General features: G+C 38.7%; 1 protein-coding gene across 7 annotated transcripts in view; it reads right to left on the reverse strand.

Annotated features, from left to right (window-relative positions):
• Nucleotides 1-4351: 4351 nt before the first annotated feature.
• The window catches only part of BTAF1 (B-TFIID TATA-box binding protein associated factor 1), a 107914-nt gene continuing 90962 nt past the window's right edge, over nucleotides 4352-21303 (reverse strand). For all 7 annotated transcript variants that reach the window (XM_055255666.2, XM_055255677.2, XM_063629774.1 and 4 more), the window contains 6 exons: nucleotides 19154-19279; nucleotides 16678-16830; nucleotides 9705-9916; nucleotides 7913-8072; nucleotides 7367-7537; nucleotides 4352-5883 (listed from right to left, as the gene is read on the reverse strand). In XM_055255666.2, coding sequence (XP_055111641.1) covers nucleotides 5740-5883; nucleotides 7367-7537; nucleotides 7913-8072; nucleotides 9705-9916; nucleotides 16678-16830; nucleotides 19154-19279 — 966 coding nt within the window. In that variant the 3' untranslated portion in view covers nucleotides 4352-5739. The remainder of the gene's footprint in view (nucleotides 5884-7366; nucleotides 7538-7912; nucleotides 8073-9704; nucleotides 9917-16677; nucleotides 16831-19153; nucleotides 19280-21303) is intronic.

Raw genomic sequence — 21303 nt, forward strand, 5'->3', positions numbered from 1 at the left:
ATCTGCCTGCCTTGGCCTCCCAAAGTGCTGGGATTACAGGTGTGAGCCACCATGTCTGGGCCTGAATCTGTTATCTTTAGGAGATACCCTCTACTCCAAGTAATACTTTTTGCCTGAAGGCTACTTTTTCTAAAATTAATGTAACAATGCCAACTGTTGGCTGCAGTATCCTCCTTCCTCACTGGTCTTTTGAGCTTCTCCCACTGTGTCTAGTACATAGCAGGAAACAATCAATAAATGTTCATATGACTGACAATTTTTATTCTTAAAATGTGAAATAACCATATGTGTGATTGTGTTTTTGTACAGCCATAAACAATATTTTGTTTTTGATCTTCATCTAAATGGACTCAAAGTATACTTTTTAAAAACTCACTGCTGTTTTGAGATTCAACAGTGTTTTATTAGTTACTCATTGACTTCTTACTGCTCTATAGGATTCCCATTATATAAGTAAACCCCAGGAGCTCTCATGCAATCTCATACCTTAAAATACTGTCTTCTAAATTTCTCTCTCTAGTCTTGACCTTTTCGTTGAGTTCCAGACTTCTATATCTGCCTGCCTACTCTGTATCCTTACTTTGATGCATCTATCAGGCACCTCAAATTTAACATGAACAAAACAGAATTCTTGAATTCCTACTTTCCACCTCCACCTACCCCCAATTTACTCCCTTTTCAGTGTTCCCCATCTCTCCCACAATACATACCATTTATCCAGCTGTACCAGAACCAAAACTAAGATGGAAACACATGTGGTTTTATGTTGAGGCATAGCAAGGAGGACATACTGACTTGACTGGAGGTAAACATACTGGGATATGACAAGAAACAAAGTCAGAGGGATGGGCAAGGGCCACAACTTGTAGCGCTTATAGTAAGGAATTTTGATTTGGTTTAAAGATGACAGGACGACACTGGAGGATTCGGCAAGTAGGAAGACCAGTAAGATGACAGTATTCTAGGAGAGGCAAGATGGTGGTGGGAAAAGTTGTAACCAAGCGAGTTATAGAGAAAAGCCACACTTTGAGACTAATTCAGGAGTCCTTTATTAGCCGGCAACCGAGAGACGGCTAGTGCTCAAAATTCTCTCAGTCCCAAAGAAGGGGCTAGATTTTCTTTTATACTTTGGTTTAGAGAGGGGAGGGGGACCCTAGCTGTAGCAATCTTACAGAAGTAAAACAGGCAAAAAAGTTAAAAAGACAAATGGGTACAGGAAAACAAGCAGTTCCAGGTGCAGCGGCTTTAAATTCATCACAAGGTGATAGGTGTGGGGGCTCTGGGTGATATCTGCCGGACACAAACGCGGGGGCTTTGGAGTACTATCATCTGAGCAAATTCCTGGGAACTGTGGACATAGCTTGCCACAGTACCTTATCAGTTAATTGCACTCTTTGATGTGCTGGGAGTCAGCTTGCACAAGTTAAGTCCTTGAGGAAGGGGGTGGGTAAGGAGCCCTTAATGTCTTGCAAATGAAGGAGCCAAATGGAATCCGTCCGGCTTTCTCAGCTAAGAGAGAATCAATCAGGTTAATACAAGTTTGGGTATCACAGAACTACAGTGGTAGCAGTGGAGATGAAGACAGGTGAAGTGATTTGAAATATATTTTGTAGCTAGAGATGGTAGCAACTGTTGATGGATTAGATGCAGGGGCATATAAAAAATAGTCCTGAGAGTGACTTGTCTCTGTTCCCATGATCTCCCTTTCCTTCTGGACCTCCTAACAAGATTCTCTTGTTCAACATTCCAGTTCACAAATTCTCTCTTCAACTGTGTGTAAAATGCCTTGAGAACTATTTCTCATTTATTGGTTTTCAAATGTCTAATCTTTCATAGTGTTTTCCTATCTGTTTTATGATTTATTTTATTTGTACTTCTTAAAAGAATTAATTCTACTTGTATCTGCTGGCTTTTCCTCCCATAGATGGTATGTATGTAGGCTTAATCTTTCCTTCTATGATAATCCTATGGGACCCTATCAGAAACTCTCCCTAAAGGGCAGTTTTTGTATTTGTTTCTGCTGGGGTGCCAGAATTGATTTTATTTTCTTGACTTGTGGTTCTTACAGTATAAAACAAACACTTAGCATAAACCCAGACCTTACACTTACACCCATGGTAAAGGCCTGGGATTCTGATTTCATATAGATAACTTTGTGCGTGTGCTCACGGATCTAGTCCTATTTGAATATGTGATCTCTTTGCAGATTTATGGAGGGGACTAATTCTCTTGTCTCTACATGGAAATTAGGATCTCAGCCCCTATATTTAACAGAACTTCACTGGTTTTAGTGGATTTACTATAGACTCATAGGAACCCTTTCTTGAAGCAGGAGGTACTTTGCATCTCTTTACAAATGGTGGTTGAAAGTGCTGTGTATAGGCTGGGCACAGTGGCTCACGTCTTTAATCCCAACACTTTGGGAGGCCGAGGCGGGTGGATCACCTGAGGTCAAGAGTTCAAGACCAGCCTGGCCAACATGGCAAAACCCCGTCTTTACTAAAAATAAAAAATCAGCTGCGCATGGTGGCAGGTGCCTGTAGTCCCAGCTACTCAGGAGGGCTGGGGCAGGAGAATGGCTTCAACTCTGAAGGCAGAGGTTGCAGTGAGCCAAGATGGCACCACTGCACTCCAGCCTGGGTGACGAGTGAAACGCCATCGCAAAAAAAAAAAAAAGAAAAAAAGAAAATGATGTGTATAAATAGGAAGCATTTTCTGTTAATTGATATAACTCAAGTTTTTGTTTTATTGATTCACTTGAGTCCTCTGGCATCTGATAACAGGTGTACCTGCAATCAATTTCACATTATTATTTTTGAGACAGGGTCTTGCCCTGTCACCCAGCTAGAGCGCAGTGGTGAAGTCATAGCTCACTGCAACCTCAAACTCGCTTCAGCTTCCTGAGTAGCTGGGACAAGAAAAGCATGCCACTGTGCCTGGCTAATTTTTTTTATTTTTTGTAGAGACAGGATCTCCCTATGTTGCCCAGTTGGTCTTGAACTCCTGGGCTCAAGTGATCCTCCTGCCTTGGCCTACCCATAGGCATAAGCCACCGTGCCCAGCCCAATTTCACTTTAGACTCCACTGGTGCCAGCATGGGAGGTCTGCAGGACATAGAAGATTCTATTAGGATTAAATATTTAGAACAGATGTGTGATGGAGTGCTTGTTACTTTTGTAGAATTTCTATCATGTTCGAGTTCCACTTTTGTCTATAAGTGATCACATTCTCAAATAGCTTTAGTGGAATATTTACTTTTGAATAAGTAAGTAAGTTCACAGAAACCATCCAGAAGGAATAAGGCTATACCAGTTCAATCAGTCCCAACGTCAAAGACTTTTACCCTTTCACTAGAATATTTTTTGGAGAAATGTTTGTTTGTAGAATAAATAAGCATATATAATAAGCATATATATAAGTGTATATATGAAACAAAAATACCCAGGCCCCCAAATGTTAAGATTTTCCTACAAGAAACCCAAATGGTAAGACTAATAATCTCTGAATCTATATTTTTAAGTTTGCTATTTCCTATCATAACAAAAACCAAGGGAAGTAGTACAATGGATATCTATGAACCCAATTCCCAGTTTAAAATCGTTAACATTGTATCATGCTTGTTTTACTTCCCACACCCATACATTGAAAAAACTACCAAATCATCACATCCATAAAATTGACAGCAGTTCTTTTTAATATCATTTATTACTCAGTTCAATTCTCCACATCTCTTCATTATTCTTAAGATGTACTACAATGACTGGGTCATTTAATTGAGATACTTTTAGTTCTTACCTGTTTACGTGTTTGTTTTCCTTTCTATGGAAAAGTTGGAATGTGTGATTTACTATTTTACAACTCAAAAGATTTTAAAAATGTTATAGCCACTCTAAGTTTTCCGTCAGTCCTGACTCCTGTTTCTCATTCAGAAGCCACCACACATCATTTTCCTAGTCATCCTTCTAGAAATACACACCTTTTGATTAAACTCTCAGAAAGTTTAAACAGCCTAAATATCTGACTTCTAGCTCTATCTGACATTTCAAATTGGGAAAAAGTACCAACTTTTATGGTGTGATTTCTTTTGCCCCTTCATAGCCCTTTAATGATATATTGCTCTGTACTTATTCTTAGAAAATATCAATTACTATGAGCTATGTTAAAGAGCTGGTTTATGGAACTAGCAAATAAATAGTTAATAAAAAAAATTCAACTCAAATATACTGAAATGTTCTTCTACATAAAGTTTTGAGTTAAAATCCTAAACAATGAGAAAAAACCTGTATACCTGAATAATCTTTTGCTCTTTCTAGTGACCATTTCCTACAAATAACACACACAGTTGCATATATTTTACAGTTTCGATCTTATATTTATTCTCTTGTGGAATGCTAGGTTTAATGTTACAGTATGGTTGTCAAAGCTAATGAAATGTGACAAATGTCTAAATGCTGCAAAACAGTATAATTTTAATTAAACAAAACACCTGTTATTGTACAGCTGAGGTCTGATGGTTGTTAAACTGATGCCTATGTGTATGGCCAGCCACAAACCTTGGGGATGTTTATTACCTGTACATATATATACAAATATATCCCATACATATGTATGCACACAGGCATGTATTAATTTATGCATGAAACTTATAAAATTATATATACAAACACATACATGCACATCTATCTACATATACCTACCCTCACCATTGAGTAATCAGCCTCATGCCCAGTTATTATTGCTGCCCAGTATAACTACATGATTTTAGTGCCAATACCAGGCACCTTTTTGGGTGCAGGATAGGTACATCTATGCATATAGATATGCATATTCATGTATGTTTGTGTATATAAAGAAATTCTCTCTCCCTTTTATGCTTCAGCCATGCATTACTACAATAAACAGTCTTTCCACTGTAGGTGTTGGAATTCTAAACAGTGTAAAATCTACTTCTGGAAAACTGTATATGTTCATAGTTACAAAAAATATATTATATATATGATTGAAACCTATTGAGTACATATGTTATTTGAATCTGGCTATATCGTAGCCATTAGATAAATTAAAAAAAAAAAAAAACACCCTCTAAATAGGATGTTATGGTAGCCTTAAATATACCATTACCTGTATTTAGAATAGTTGATATATCTTAAAAGTTGAAAAAATGATGTTAAAGATTTGAAAAACACTATGCATCTGCATTAAATATATAAATGTTTCCACCAAGGGCCCGATTAAATTCATTGTCTGACATTTTCATGTTCTAAGACTGACCAATATCATAGTCATTATTCTTATATTCTTAAAATTATGGCTCATTAAGGCTTTTATAGAAAAAAAGCCCTATTTTAATTATAAAAACAAGTTCTATTTAAAAGAAAAAACATACAAACATTAAAGTACTCATGGATATCATCCTGTACAAAGTGACTAAAGATAGGAGGCCTGTTCCCATTAAGAACACCTCCTGGTAGCACAAATAAACCTGGTTTGGTTCCTCTGCTCTGCAGCTTTTCAGCATGTAAAATTTAAACCATTTCACATTAACATTTAAATTTAATACAGTGCAAATATTTGAGAATAACTTGTTTCCCCCAGTGAAACAAGAGCCAGCATTATGCTGACTATTCTCCAGATCTATTTACACATTGAGTTAAAAGTTCACCATAAACTTAGAAATTTGCTGAATATCAGCAGAAATGTAACTGAACTAGCAGCAATTGCATTTACAATATTTGATAGTTACTTGAGAGAATGCATAAAATTTTCCAGGCTGTACTCTGAATCATACTGCTCTTGATCCCAAAGATCACTCAGGTTTTCAAGAATTGATTTCATACTTGCTTTCCCAGAAGTAGAGGTGTCAGCTTTTTCTGCTTTGCCATCCTTAAGAAAAAATTGGCAAAAAATAAAATGAGAGGTTAACTTCACAAATTGTATTTTCCTTTAAAATCACACTTGTTTCTAACACTACAATTGTTCAACAGAATTGAGTACTTCAAGTGATGGGGAAATTCATGATCTCCAAATACATTTATTTGTCAGTTTTTTATTTGGAAAGAACTTCAAAATTATGGAAGAATTGTAAGAACATAACAAAGAACTTATTTGCTTTATCATTCTCTCTCCCCATTTATAAATGTGTATGTATATATGGATGTCAGAAATATAGGTAGATATCAGTTTTTTCCCTTAACAATTTGAGAGAAAGTTGTAGACATCATGTCCTTTTATCCTTTGAGAGGAATCAGCATGTATTCCTAACAACAAGAATATTCTCTTACATAACCATATAAAGATTGGATTAAGGAAATCTAACACTGATATTAAAATGTTCTAATATATAGTCTGTTTTCAAATTCTGCCAACTGTCTAAATAGTGCCTTTTATGGCAATAGGCCATTTCCCTAAAACATCCCTCTGAGCCCAGTTCTGGTCACTGAAAGTCACCCATAAGAATATTCCTTCAAACAGAATAAAAGCTATTTGAAGACGGCTATGCATGTTTCTTTGAGCCTTCTTTTTTCTGTTAAACATGTCTCATTCTTTCAACTTTATCTTGACTTTCAATACGACATGATTGAAGAACCTGCCTCCATTCTGGCCACCAGGGACTTAATTTGTTACCATTTAAAATGTAACACCCCAAACTAGACCTATTTCAAATGTGGTTTAACATATACACAGTATGGCAGAACGATTTTCTCTTACTTGGAAGTACACTTCTGTTATTACAGCTAGTTTTAATCATATACCCCACCATAATTTATACTAAGTATGCAGTGGATTTTCTGAACCTATGTAGGACTTTAAATCCAACTATATTGGTTTTACAATATTAGACTCACTAATATTTCCAAGTGGTGCATCCTTTTGATTACAGATTGTTATCTGATGTATTAGTTCCATCATCTGCAATAACAATGGCTACTATTTATTGAGAATCTACACTAGATATCCTTTCTGACTGCTTACATATATTATCTTACCTCACAACCATGTAGTAAAATAGGTATAGAAGCTCAGAGAGATAATCTGCCTAAGGTAACCAGTTAACAGGTGGCAGGGCCAAGAACTCTCATCCATGAGTCTTACTGACTCCAGTGATAAGCTGTGCTTTAGCAGAAAAGGACTAAGGAAAGAAACCTTGTGGCAAGACCCTGAAGACATCAGTGAAAAAAAAAAAAAATCAAAACTTCACACATCCCCTAGTATGCTGCAGAATTTATCTGGGCACCAAAAATTCTCTCCAGTGGTGATCTCATGGATACTAAAGTGAATGCATTTTGCTTCTCCTTTAATACTTTCAACTTAGCAGTCACAGGAAGCCTGTAACTCAAAGATACAACAAATTGTGTAAGTTCTTTACCTTATCAAGAGTAAACAGATCAAGAAGCTGATCAGTTCCCATGCTCTGCAAACTAGAATTCTCTTGGCTAATAACGGTATTCGCTATGTTCATCTTGAATTTCTGCAACCCCATTATTTTTTCTTCCAATGTTCCTCTGGTTATCAATCGGTATACGTTAACCACACGTTTCTGGATAAGAAAAACAGTTAAGCAACTGTAACACATTAAACTTTGAGGTTCCAACAAGTCAGAGGGCTTGTAGACTTGTACTATTTTATACTACCTAATTAGGGTTAGATTTTTATTTTGTCTGGCCACATGAGCTCAAAATGTGTGCAGCAATCACAGAATATTAGGGATGAACAGTGATCCCGGTTTTCTTAAGTGCTAGCACCTCATTCAATGGATGAGGAAGTAATATCACAGAAGAGTTAAGTGATCTGTCCAAGGTCATACACATGTATGTTAACACCAGAGCAAGAACTAAACCAAGGTTTCCTATCTTTTTGGGGGAGTATATTGTCATGCACAGGTTAACATCTGTGAGGTAAAATTGACTTTTACCTGCCCAATGCGATGGGCCCGGTCCATGGCTTGTAGATCTCGCATAGGATTCCAGTCATGCTCCACAAATACTACTGTGTCAGCGCCTGTCAAATTAAGTCCCAGGCCACCAACGTGAGTGGTAAGTAACAGAACGTCTATAGATGGGTCATTATTAAACCTAAAAGTATAGATAACAAAAATAAAATTAGTCCATTCCTAAGTCCTATAACAGAAACTGCTAAATAAAAAATAAAGAGCACAAATGAAAATGCTGCTTTAAAAATCCACAATAGGGATACTTAATGTGATCATCTGAGAAAAATATCCTCTCAATATGTATAACGTTTTTAGTAAAAGAGGGCATTCCAAAGCTAGTCAGGAATTTCATAAATACAAAATAAGGCGAAATGCATTGAATTTAGTAACATCAGGTAAGGACTAACTTGCAAAAATATAATTAAATGCTAATTATAATTAAGATAAACCCGACTACGAACCTTTAAAGTATGGGGACAGAGAGAAGTGTGAGAACAGGCTAGACTTTCATTCAGGGAAGACAGAAGGTGAGAGTGTTAGGGTTGCTACTGCTGTACTAGTCCTAGAAGACACTGACAAAGGATATCTAGTAACTTCTAGGAAAAAGAAAAAACTAACATTAAAAATAGCAGCTACCAAGCTACGATTTATTATCCTTACTACAAGTCAAGCAATAGGCTTTGTACTTTATATACATTATTTTATTTCATTGTTACAATAGCTCTATGAGGGTATTATTACCAATACCCCTATTTTACAGAGACTGAGGCTGTGTGAATGATAAACAGGCCCAAGAGAACACTGCTTAAATAGCAGAGTCGGGAGTCAAACCTGAGCCTGTTGGCCTCCAAAGTCCCTCCCTGGGTCTCTGACTTTATTATGCCTAATGATCTCTTAGGGATGCTTGTTTTTTTTTTGTTGTTGTTGTTGTTGTTGTTTTTTGAGACAGAGTCTTGCTCTGTTGCTCAGGCTGAAATGCAGTGGCCCAATCTGATCTCTGCTCACTGCAACCTCTACCTCCCGGGTTCAAGTCATTTTCCCGCCTCAGCCTCCAGAGTAGCTGGGATTACAGGCATGTGCCACCACACCCAGCTAATTTTTGTATTTTTAGTAGAGATGGGGTTTCTCCATGTTGGCCAGGCTGGTCTTGAACTCCTGACCTCAAGTAATCCACCCACCTCGGCCTCCCAAAGTGCTGGGATTACAGGCGTGAGTCACCGTGCCCGGCTGGGATGCTTGTTAAAAATGCTTACTCTTGAAGTCAGCAGCTTTGGGACTAAGCAGAACCTAGGAATCTGCATTTTTTAAAAAAGGCAACCACTGAGATTTTAAAAGTAGAGGCTGCAGACCACATGTGAACACTGCACTCACCAGTTCTGCCTCCTAGCTGGGCCAGATTCCAACTTGTTCTCAGTGCACAAACAGGGATTAGGATGGAGATTTTAGCTAAGCCACTTGTTTGGTTCCTCTCACCCTAATTCTCCCAAAAAGGTAAGGGGGAAAGTAGTCATCCTTACTGTTGGTTGATACCTTAAATTTCTTTCATGCTCTTCAGAGTGCTTTCCTATTATAGTCACACCTTTTCATATACTAAACAAATAATCTATTCGATTATATTTATGTAGTTCTATATTTAAAAAGGGATTTGGGGTGAATTACACAATTTAAAAAACACATTTGCAGACATTTAGCCAATGAAAATATTTCATGGGGCAAACTTCTATGTAAGTAATAATATATTTATTTATGAATAAGAGTCTTAGAAGCCACTTACCGGGAAACAATGGAATGCCTCTGACCAGGAGGTATGCTGCCATCTAATCTCAAGTAAGTGACAGATGGCAAGTGAGGTTTGAGGAGATCATGCTCTACTATATCAAGCATGCTTTTTAGCTGACAGAAGATCAGTATCCTGTGCTGGGCCACAACAGACTCTGTGCCACTCTCAGAAGTGCTGCCATTTCCCAAACCGCAGTCTAACAGCAACTTAGGAAGAAAAAAAAAAAAACAAAAAAACTACATAAGTGTTCAATAAAAGTAGATAACCAATCTCACTTTGACATTTCTCTCTGTAGCAAGAAAAGGTTAAACGTCCCTGAAATCTGGAAAGCAGATTAGCACTTTGGGCTGCAATCTGTCACCCTGCAGCACACTGAACTAGTTTTTGAGACTTAGAGTTCCCTGGTCACCTCTTCAGGAGGTTTCATTTAATTTTTTTTTCATAGACTCAAGGTCTCACTATGTTGCTCAGGCTGGTCTTGAACTCCTGAGCTCAAGTGACCCTCCTGCCTCGGCCTCCCAAAGTGCTGGGATTACAAGCATGAGCCACCGCGCCTGGCGAGGATTATAGGCATGAGCCACCACACCTGGCTCAGAAGTTTATCTAATAACAAACCTACCTTCCTTTTCCTTAATCCTTGAGGCTAAAGCCTCAATAAATGTTTATTGAAAGTAATGACAAAGAAGATACCACAGGAAAACTGGTTCCTAAAGGGTTATTCAACAATGTATGAAGAAAACAATGCGGTAGCCACATTTGGTAAAAAAAATTACAGAAAAGAAGCATTTAGCTAGATTTGGATTCTTGACAAGCTTACTACTCTATCTGTAGACCAAGATCTTTAATGGCAGAAACCACACTTTGCTATAGATCATTTATACTTATTCCTAAAGTGGTTCGGTGCCTTGCACACAGCAAGTACAATTAATAAATGAGTGAATAAAATCCAAGAGAATCATGTTTAGATCAATTTGACAAACAGTATACCCAATAGTACTCTTCTTCATCCATAGTATTTTAGCTATTACTGAACTCTGTTCAAAATGTAAGAGCTGGGCCGGCAGTGGTGGCTTATACACCTGTAATCCCAGCACTTTGGGAGGCCGAGGCAGGCAGATCACTTGAGGTCAAGAGTTCGAGATCAGCCGGGCCAACACGGCAAAATCCTGTCTCTACTAAAAATGCAAAACAGCCAGGCGTAGTGGCACGCACCTGTAGTCCCAGCTACTTGAGAGGCTGAGACAGGAGAATTGTCGGAACCCTGAAGGCAGAGGTTGCAAAAACAAAATCTAAGATCTTTTTTTTTTTTTTTTTTTTTAGACAGAGTCTCGCTCTGTCGCCCAGGCTGGAGTGCAGTGGCGCAATCTCGGCTCACTGCGAGCTCCGCCTCCCGGGCTGACGCCACTCTCCTGCCTCAGCCTCTCTGAGTAGCTGGGACTACAGGCGCCCACCACCACGTCCGGCTAATTTTCTGTATTTTTTAGTAGAGACGGGGTTTCACCGTGGTCTCGATCTCCTGACCTCGTGATCCGCCCACCTCGGCCTCCCAAAGTGCTGGGATTACAAGCGTGAGCCACCGCGCCTGGCCAGATCTTTTTTTTTTTGGAGACGGAGTCTCCCTCTATCACCCAGGCTGGAGTGCAGTGGCGTGATCTTGGCTCACTGCAACCTCCAGCTCCTAGGTTCGAGATATTCTCCTGCTTCAGCCTCCCAAGTAGCTGGGATTACAGATGCCTGCCATCACACCCAGTGAATTTTTGTAATTTTAGTAGAGATGGGGTTTTGCCATGTTGGTCAGGTTGGTTTCGAACTCCTGACCTTAGGTGATCTGCCTCAGTCTCCCAAAGTGCTGGGATTACACACGTGAGCCACTGTACCAGGCCAATCTAAGATCTTCATGCAGGATGCTTTCTCATTTCTACTAACAGAAGTTACTCAAAAAACCAAAAGCTCTGATAGGAAAGATAACCAAAAGGCCATCCAGGCAAACTCCAAACTCAATGTAAAACACTTAGGGTGTTGTACAGAAAAGGACACTGTTTTCCTCAGAAAGTCCTCTTTGTAAGGTTGAAGTTTGGAACTTGGATTTTAGGAGTCTTCCCATCAGTCCCTAACTGGTAATGATAGTTTACTGTGCCTCAACTACTGTGCAAATAATATGATTTAGGCTGAAACCTGCCTTCTGAGGGTCTGGAATTTTGATCCATGCTAGGCAAAGGGAGTATATGTGACCAGCTCCCAATAAAAACTTTGGACACTGAATCTCTAATAATCTTCCCTGGTAGACAACATTTCACATCTATTGTCACAATTCAATGCTTGAGAAAGAACACATGTTCTCATTCTTCTACCTAACAGCCCTTAAAGTTTGAGATTTTTATTACACAGTAGCATATGGTATACTAGGGAGACATTCCTCCAAATAAACAAGTCTGATCGATGTAATTATCCTTACATCTTGCCCTTAAATCTGCGATCAAATTACTATTCAAGCTGTTTCTTTTAAAAAGTCCTATCTAAGGTGTCTCAGGAGAGAAGTGACTATGTGGTACCCAGTATAAATAATGTATATTGGCTGGGCATAGTGACTCATGCCTATAATCCCAGCACTGTGGGATGCCAATGTGGGAAGACTGCTTGAGGCCAGGAGTTCCAGACCAGCCTAGCCAATATAGGAAGACCCCATCTCTAAAAAACAAAAAAAATTAGCCAGCTGTGGTAGCGCACACCTGTAGTCCTAGTTACTTGGGAGGCTGAGGTGAAAGGATTGCTTGAGCCCAAGAGTTTGAAGTTGGAGTTATGACCACACCACTGTACTCCAGCCTGAGCAACAGGGTAAGACCCTCTCTCTAGGACAAGAAAAAAAAGTGTTATAAGTGTGACATCCTAGGCCAGGCGCGGTGGCTCATGCCTGTAATCCCAGCACTTTGGGAGGCCGAGGCGGGCGGATCACGAGGTCAGGAGATCGAGACCATCCTGGCTAACACAGTGAAACCCCATCTCTACTAAAAATACAAAAATTAGACGGGCATGGTGGTGGGCGCCTGTAGTCCCAGCTACTTGGGAGGCTGAGGCAGAAGAATGGCGTGAACCCAGGAGGCGGAGCTTGCAGTGAGCCGAGATCGTGCCACTGCACTCCAGCCTGGACTACAGAGCTAGACTCTGTCACGAAAAAAAAAAAATAAGTGTGACATCCTATACAGATCCCATAAGAGTTCCAGTGAGTGAAATTTTATCAGAATGTCTGTGTCATGCACACTCAATTATCTCAGTTCCATAGGCAGCAATGTCAAAACCTTAAAGATAACCAGTTATATTAAGGATATCCAACTAGGACTTCTCCAAGTCCATACTTACCAGACATTCTTCCTAATGTAATCTTTCCCCAGTGCAGCTATCCTACTGAATATGTGGACATATCATTTGACATGAGTATTCCTGTCTGGTAGCAGAATTGATACTCTGGTATTCTCACTAATCTATAACCCAAGTCTGCTCTGAGAGACTGATCGAGTTCAGGACCTTGAAAAGTTGATTACTAGACTCTAGCAAATATTTACCAAGGCCATCTAATAATGGGTGTTTGAGAGGTCAGCTGACACCCTAGAGAGCATTTCAATTTTATCTTGCCCTAACTTCAGCATAGGCTAAATTACCCGTTTTTTCAATCATTCCTCATATAAAATGGCTTCTAGATGTTTTACCATTTTCATCTTCCACTTGTAGTGGTCAAAACTATAAAACTCAAAATTTGGGCCGGACGTGGTGGCTCACACCTGTAATCCCAGCACTTTGGGAGGCCAGGGCAGGCGGATCATGAGGTCAGGAGAGCGAGACCATCCTGACTAACACGGTGAAACCCCGTCTCTACTAAAAATACAAAAAAAATTAGCCTGGCATGGTGGCGGGTGTCTACAGTCCCAGCTACTCGGGAGGCTGAGGCAGGAGAATGGCGTGAACCCAGGAGGCAGAGCTTGCAGTGAGCCGAGATCACACCACTGCATTCCAGCCTGGGCGACAGAGCAAGACTCTGTCTCAAAAAAGAAAGAAAGGAAAGAAAAAAAAAACTCAATATTTGTTCTGACTAGTATGAAATACAGTGAAACTATGATGCCCTCATTTTGGCCATTATATAGTTATTAATCCCAGCCAAGATCCTATTAGTTTTATTTACTGGCAACTAATTCACACCGTTCTTATAGTGAATTTGCCATCAAATCAAACTCAACTTTGCCTCATATAAAATATTTGCTAAGTCTCACAAAGTCAAAATACACCTAAGTGTTTTCTTTTTTTTTTTTTTTGAGACGGAGTCTCGCTCTGTTGCCCAGGCTGGAGTGCAGTGGCGCAATCTCGGCTCACTGCAAGCTCCGCCTCCCGGGTTCACGCCATTCTCCTGCCTCAGCCTCTCCGAGTAGCTGGGACTACAGGCGCCCGCCACCACGCCCGGCTAATTTTTTGTATTTTTAGTAGAGACGGGGTTTCACTGTGGTCTCGATCTCCTGACCTCATGATCCGCCCGCCTCGGCCTCCCAAAGTGCTGGGATTACAAGCGTGAGCCACCACGCCCTGACTCTGCTTATCTCCATTAATTTCACCTACAGTTTTAGTTCTTCATTACAGCCTCCTGGAATTTTTCTAGCTTTGGCAATATTAGATACTTCTCCCAGCACTACTTGCTGATAAACATGTTTCTACTAACAGATTTTTAGAAAGCAAGTAAGACTTCTCCTCTAATTTCACAGCATACACATATTTAGATTTAAAAAAGAAATATATCTTTCCTGAGACAGAACCTTCACTCTGGCTGTAAAGAACCAAGAAAATGGATAAGAAGGCCACTAGAAAAGTCTTCCATGAGGACAGCCAGAAAAAATCTGGGCCTCTTTAAGTTGCAGACTTCCTAAGTATCTTAATTCGAGATGTGTCAGGGTGACAAGAAGCACACTCTAAAATAAGAGATCAATTTAACTGGCAACTGCTGGGGAAAAAAAATCTGTAAGAACCTATGTAAAATTCAAATATGGATGAAATTCAATTTTTATTTGAAAATAGATCTAATTAGAGGATTCCTTGACTAAGTATATCTTACAGCTTTACCTAATATACTAGCTATGTTAGGAAAACCATGAAAATTTTATATAAAGACCTACAGCAAGGTTTGGTCAAACAAGAAAACCATTCCATATATCTAAAGGTAACAATCATTCTTCAGTTTTACGGTGTGAAAGTTCATAGTCCATTTTACGTTTAGTGATATAAGGATACATATTTGGATATATATGCCAGATACACTATTAGATAACATTTTCCACACTAACCTATGTGGAATCTAAAATCTTCATTCACTAGTTGTTCTCAATGAGCTTTAGGCCAGAATAACTACTGACCACAAGCTAAAACAATTACTAAAGTCTGCATTTTACAATAAAATCTCACTCATAAGGGTAGTTAGAACTAAATGGCATTAGTGCTAACATTTTGGTGTTTGAAATTGTTTCTCTTAATCTTTTGAAATTTTAGAATTTTTAAAAATTCATTTTTAAAAGCAACACCAAGAAGGTGACATCAGCAAAATGATAAGAGTATGCAGCTCCAAGTAAAATAAAGAAATCCACATCGACACGCATTATAAACTGTTTAAAGACAAACAGAATCTTGAAAGCAGCAAGAAAAAAGCAAATGGTCATGTAAAAGGGATCTTCATAAGATTAACACCTCATTTCTCATCAGAAACCATGGAAGACGTTATCAAGAAAGTAAAAAGATAACCTATAGAATGGGAGAAAATATCTGCAAATCATATGTCTGATAAGGGTTTAATATCCAGAATTATAAAGAACTTCTCAGCAGGGTGTGGTAGCACATGCCTATAATCCCAGGGCTTTGGCAGGCCCAGGTGTGAGGAGCGTTTGAGGCTAGAAGTTCAAGACCAGCCTGGGCAACACAGTGAGACCCCATCTCAAAAAAAAAAAAAAAAACAAAAAAAAAACAAAAAAAAAAACAAAACAGCAACAACAAAACAAAACTTTCCCAACTCAACAAGGTGAAATAAGCCAATCAAAATGGCTAAAGAACTTGACTAGACATTTTTCTAAAGAAGATATGGAAATGTCCAATAAGCACATGAAAAGATGCTCAACATCATTAGTCATTAGGGAACAGCAAATCAAATCCACAAGGAGTTATCACTTCATACCTAGTAGCATGACTATAATTAAAAGAAATTAACAGGTGTTGGCAAGGATATGAAGAAACTGGAACCCTGGTACATTGCTGATGGGAGTGTAAAATGGTGTAGTCATTGTGAAAAAAAGTTTGGCAGTTCCCGAAAATGTTAAACATAGAAATGCTATATGACCTACCTATTCCACTCCTTAGTCTCTAGCCAAAAGAACTAAAAAGAGTAACTCAGATAGACACTTGTAAGCCAGTGTTCACTGCAGCATTATTCACAACAGCCAAAAGGTGAAAACAACCCAAGTGTCCACTGACATAGAAATGGATGAATGAAATGTGGTATATCCATAAAACTGACTAATGAATAAGCCACAAATGACAAATATTTTATGATTCCACTTAAATGAAATATTTAGAACAGGCAAATTCATAGAGAAATTAGATTACAGATTACCAGGGGCTAGAGGAAGGGAGAACGAAGAATTATTGCTTGATGAATATAGAGTTTCCGTTTGGGTGGTGGAAATATTTTAGCAATAAGATAATGCTGATGGTTGTACAACATTGTAAGTATAATGCCTCAGATTTACACACTTACAGTGGTTAAAATGGCATATTTTGTGCTGTATATATTTTAACCACATTTTTATAAAAAGCTGTATCAAAAATTTAACCAAATTTAAAAATAAATGGTAAACACAGTAGTAATCTTTAAGAAAAGCAAATTTACCAAGAATTTATATTCCTGGGATGCAACACACATTTAGCACTTAAAAGACATACATACTTGTTTCAGAGCTGAGAGCTTAGGGGCATGTTGAATATCATGTAGAGAAGAATTCTGAACTGCCAGTTTTTCGGCAGTGGTCTTGAATTCTGGATGTTGAGGTGTTAAGACTAATGCTGGATGGTTGCAGAGTTTACGTAAGTACTGTAATGCCTTTAAGAGGAAAAAAAAGTATATATGAGTCAATTTCGCATATCACAAATATTTTTATCTCTATATCTTTCCCTATGCTATTTCCTATGCTGTTTAGAATGCCTTTCTCCCTCTTCTTGCTCAGCAAACTTCTACTCATTCTTCAAGAATCAGTTCAAATGTCTCATTTGAGGTTCTTGTGCAGTTTCTATATGGACATTTACAACTCATATAAATTGTACTGTTTATGTCTGTCTCCCCCACCAATGAGCTTCGCATGGCAAATTGAGCGTCTTAGTTGTTTTCTTTAAAACCCTTTCCCAAAGTACTTGGTAATGCAGACAGATGCTTCTGGAACCAGGCATCATTTTGGACACAAAAGTTGCTCAAACTTCAGTGAGTGTAAAAACTTCTGGCCAGGCATGGTGCCTCACCCCTGTAATCCCAGCACTTTGGGAGGCCGAGGTGGGTGGATCCTGAGGTCAGGAGTTCAAGACCAGCTGGCCAACATGGTGAAACCTTGTCTCTACTAAAAATACAAAAATTAGCCGGGCATGGTGGTGTGTGCCTGTAATCCCAGCTACTCGGGAGGCTGAGGCAGGAAAATTACTTGAACCCTGGAGGCGGAGGTTGCAGTGAGCCAAGATCACGCCACTGCACTCCATCCTGGGTGACAGAGCGAGACTTGGTCTTTAAAAAAAAAAAAAAAAAGTTCTTGACCTTATAAACCTGAAATTCTCTCCCTTCTACACATTATTCTGATTCAGTAGATGAGAGGAGGAGAGCAGGGAAGGGGAGCTAGGTGACTGTCTCAAGTGGTTGTGTTTGTGAAACAGAACCTTATATGGTCTCTTTGATTCAGCCACACTTTCTCTTCTGCCTCTTACTTGGCTTAAGATTTGGGTCTCAGCCTTGGCACACAGTTGTTTTATTAGTAAGCTCCATTGGCAAGGCTCAAGACAGTGCTGAGCACTAGGATTAAAACTTGTGGGAGAGGCCAGGTGCAGTGGTTTGCACCTATAATCCCAGCTACTTAGAAGGCTGAGGAGGGAGGATCACTTGAGGCCAAAAGTTTAAGACCAGCTTGGGCAACATGGTGAGACCTTATCACTAAAAAAAATTTTTTTAAATTAGCCAGGTGTGGTGGTGTGTACCTGTAGTCCTACCTACTTAGGAAGCTGAGGCTGCGGATCGCTTGAGCCCTGGAGTTTGAGGTTGCAGTAAGCTATGATTCCACCACTCCAGCCTGGGCAACAAAACATGACCCCTTCTCTTAAAAAAACAAAAAAACAAAAAACTAGATCTTCACAACTAACTTTTCCTTCTCCTATCTTTAAAAATGCTACAGTACTTAATCTATTGGCAGGAGGTTTTCTGTGGTGGACTATTCAAGAGGGAAAGATAAAGTGACACTTGCCACCTCTTTTTGCTATTCTCTCAAGCATATGAAGCATGATCTGACTTGAGACTTCTATACTTTTTGTATCCTCTGCCTGGAATCAAGACCCCCCATACACCTGCATGCCTTAATCCTCCTTCAGATCGTTGTTCAAATGTCACCTTCTCAGTGAGGCAGTCCCTAGCCCCTCGATTAAGAAACCACAACCTACCCTGGACTCTGATACACTATAAGCACATTATCAGCTTTGTCTTACACATAATACATACCTAAGTATTTTTCATCTCTACAAGGGAAGGAATCTGTCTGTTTTATCCGCTGTTTTAAGTAACCCCAGAGCTTTGAAAAACTACTGCCATGTAGTAGGTGTTCTAATATTTTTTGAATAAAAAAGCAAAAGATTCTCTATTCTAAAGCCTTTCTTTTCATGTAATATACAAACATATATTGCATTTTATACATTTATTTTTAATATTAAAATGCTTACTAATAAAATATTAAATAGGTATTTTAACTTATTTTCAAGAATGAATATATACATAATATTGAAACAAATATACATAGATCCGTATTTTATTATTCCATATAAAAAGTGCCTCATTAAAAATCATTCTTCAACATTTAAAAAGTGGAATAGGCCAGGCACGGTGGCTCATGCCTGAATCCTAGCACTTTAGGAGGCCAAGACAGGTGGATCACTTGAGGTCAGAAGTTTGAGATCAACTTGGCCAACATAGCAAAACTCCATCTCTACTAGAAATACAAAAATTAGCCAGGCGTGGTGGCGCACACCTCTACTCCCAGCTACTCGGGAGTCTGTGGCATGATAGCTTGAACCCAGGAGGCAGAGGTTGCAGTGATCCGAGATCGTGCCACTGCACTCTAGCCTAGACGACAGAGTGAAATTCCATCTCAAAAAAAAAAAAAGCAGAATGTAATCTATACCTGGAATACATGGCCTGTAGCTTTAAGCTTTGGTTTTTCAGTTTCTTCAGAAAGTGCAGCTGAAGAAACTGTTTCATCGACATCACACTTGGCACGAGACTTAGCAAAATCTTCATAGAGCTGAACCTGTAAAATGGCCCCCGTGGGAGAAGCTTTAAGTATATTTATTTCCAACTGTTCAAAACACATAACCAGCAAAGGCCAATAACAGCAGTAATTTAAATCAGCCCTCATTAATGAAAACAAACTGTGATATCTCTAATTCACTATAGGTATTACAGGTTATCCACTCCATCTTGGTAAATTCCTTTAAAATTACATTTAGAAAACAAGTATGAACACATTAAGTTCGGCTGCTAAAATATGAAAAATACAAGTCAAATAGTCCAAGACTCAATTTTTCTACTGTTCAGGAAAATAAATACATTACCAATAAAAGAAAATCTTAGAAAAATTGAGTCTTAGAGAAAAAGAAACTCTTAGAAGTAAATGAGAAAAATCTTCCTTAAATGAAGTTACATGATCAAGACCCTGTATGTATGTTTCAAGACACCAAATTTTACAAGAATGTTACTGCTAGCCTAAAAGGGGAATATATGTCAAGTTTTAAAGTACTATGCTGGGGTCTGGATTCCTATCTTGTACAAGCTAAAATAATGTGAAAGAAAAGAAAATCTAGAGAGCTAAAGGACAGAAATCAGACAATAAAAAATCTGTGAAAGCTAAACAAAGCCAAAATGCCACTTCTCTTTGGAGCTCGCTTTCTCTAGATTGATTACTTAAATGTGTTTTATGCCTATGTTATAGCACCACAACCAGTAAATCACCACAGATTTTTTTCACATCTTTTCTTTATTGTACCTACTTTAAGAAGTCTTCATTACTTCAAAAATATTCCTTTCAAGAAATATTAATTTTTGCAAATGAAGGAAGAGAGACCTGAGAGATGAGGCAGATAGTACAGAAAAATCAAAGAACTCTCAACTTCTTATCCTGCCCAAGTTGAATAGATGAGTACCTGCTAACAGGTTAACTATCTATACAATGGAGGGGGAAAAAGTAAGTTTCTGGGTATATATATCTCTTATTCATTTGACTGTAGTGAATCAAATCCTAATAGTAAGACAGATTGACACATACAAACCTAGAACATAAAAAAATTTTCAAAGAGAAAATTCTAACCCAGAGGCCATGTCTTACTAAGACAAGGAACAGTTTCCATTTAGTTCCTTAGAAAAGTACAAGGAAAGGCTCACAATAAATTCCTTTAATAATGGTCTTTATGTACAAAATCAGAACTGTGCAGAAGGCAAAATTTATTTTGAACATTTTTAGGTAATGAAATAATACTTCAAAAAGGGAATGAGTGAGGTCCCACTGACCAAGGTTTAAAACTCAGCTCTGATATATAGTCATGCAGTGCACAAGGACACTGAGGTCAACAATGGACTACATATAAAATGGTCATCCCATAAGATACAATGTTGTGTTTTTACCATACCTTTTCTATGCTTATATATACAAATACAATTGTGTTGCAACTGCCTACAGTACTCAGTACAGTAACATGTGGTACAGGTTTGTAGCCTCGGAACAATTGGCTATACCCTCTAGGTGTGTAAGTACACTCTATGATGTTTGCACAATGACAAAATCACCTAATGATGCATTTCTGAGAAATCACCCATGCCATTAGCACTGCACAATTGTGTATTAGCTCTATGACTGTAGCCAAGCTACGTAACTTTTCTGAATGTCAATTTATTTGCAAAAATGGGGATTAATAATACCTATAATGTCGTGAGGACAGCATGACAACATTCAGAGGCAGATTTTTGGCCTTTACAAACATTGGCTTATTTCCTTAGCAATTTAATACCTTGCAATCTTTTCAATTGACTAGACACATAAGAAAGCAACTACAGGCCAGGATGGTGGCTCATACCTGTACTCCCAGCACTTTGGAAGGCCAAGGTGGGAGGACTGCTTGACCCTGGGAGTTTGAGACCAGCCTGGGCAACATAGCAAGACCCAGTCTCTACAAAAATTAAAAAATTAGCTGGGCGTGGTGGTATGTGCCTGCAGTCCCAGCTACTTGGGGGACTGAGGCAGGAGAATCACTTGAACCCAGAGGTCGGGGCTGCAGTGAG

Source organism: Symphalangus syndactylus, chromosome 2 (genome assembly GCF_028878055.3).
Source record: "Symphalangus syndactylus isolate Jambi chromosome 2, NHGRI_mSymSyn1-v2.1_pri, whole genome shotgun sequence".
Lineage (NCBI taxonomy): Eukaryota > Metazoa > Chordata > Mammalia > Primates > Hylobatidae > Symphalangus > Symphalangus syndactylus.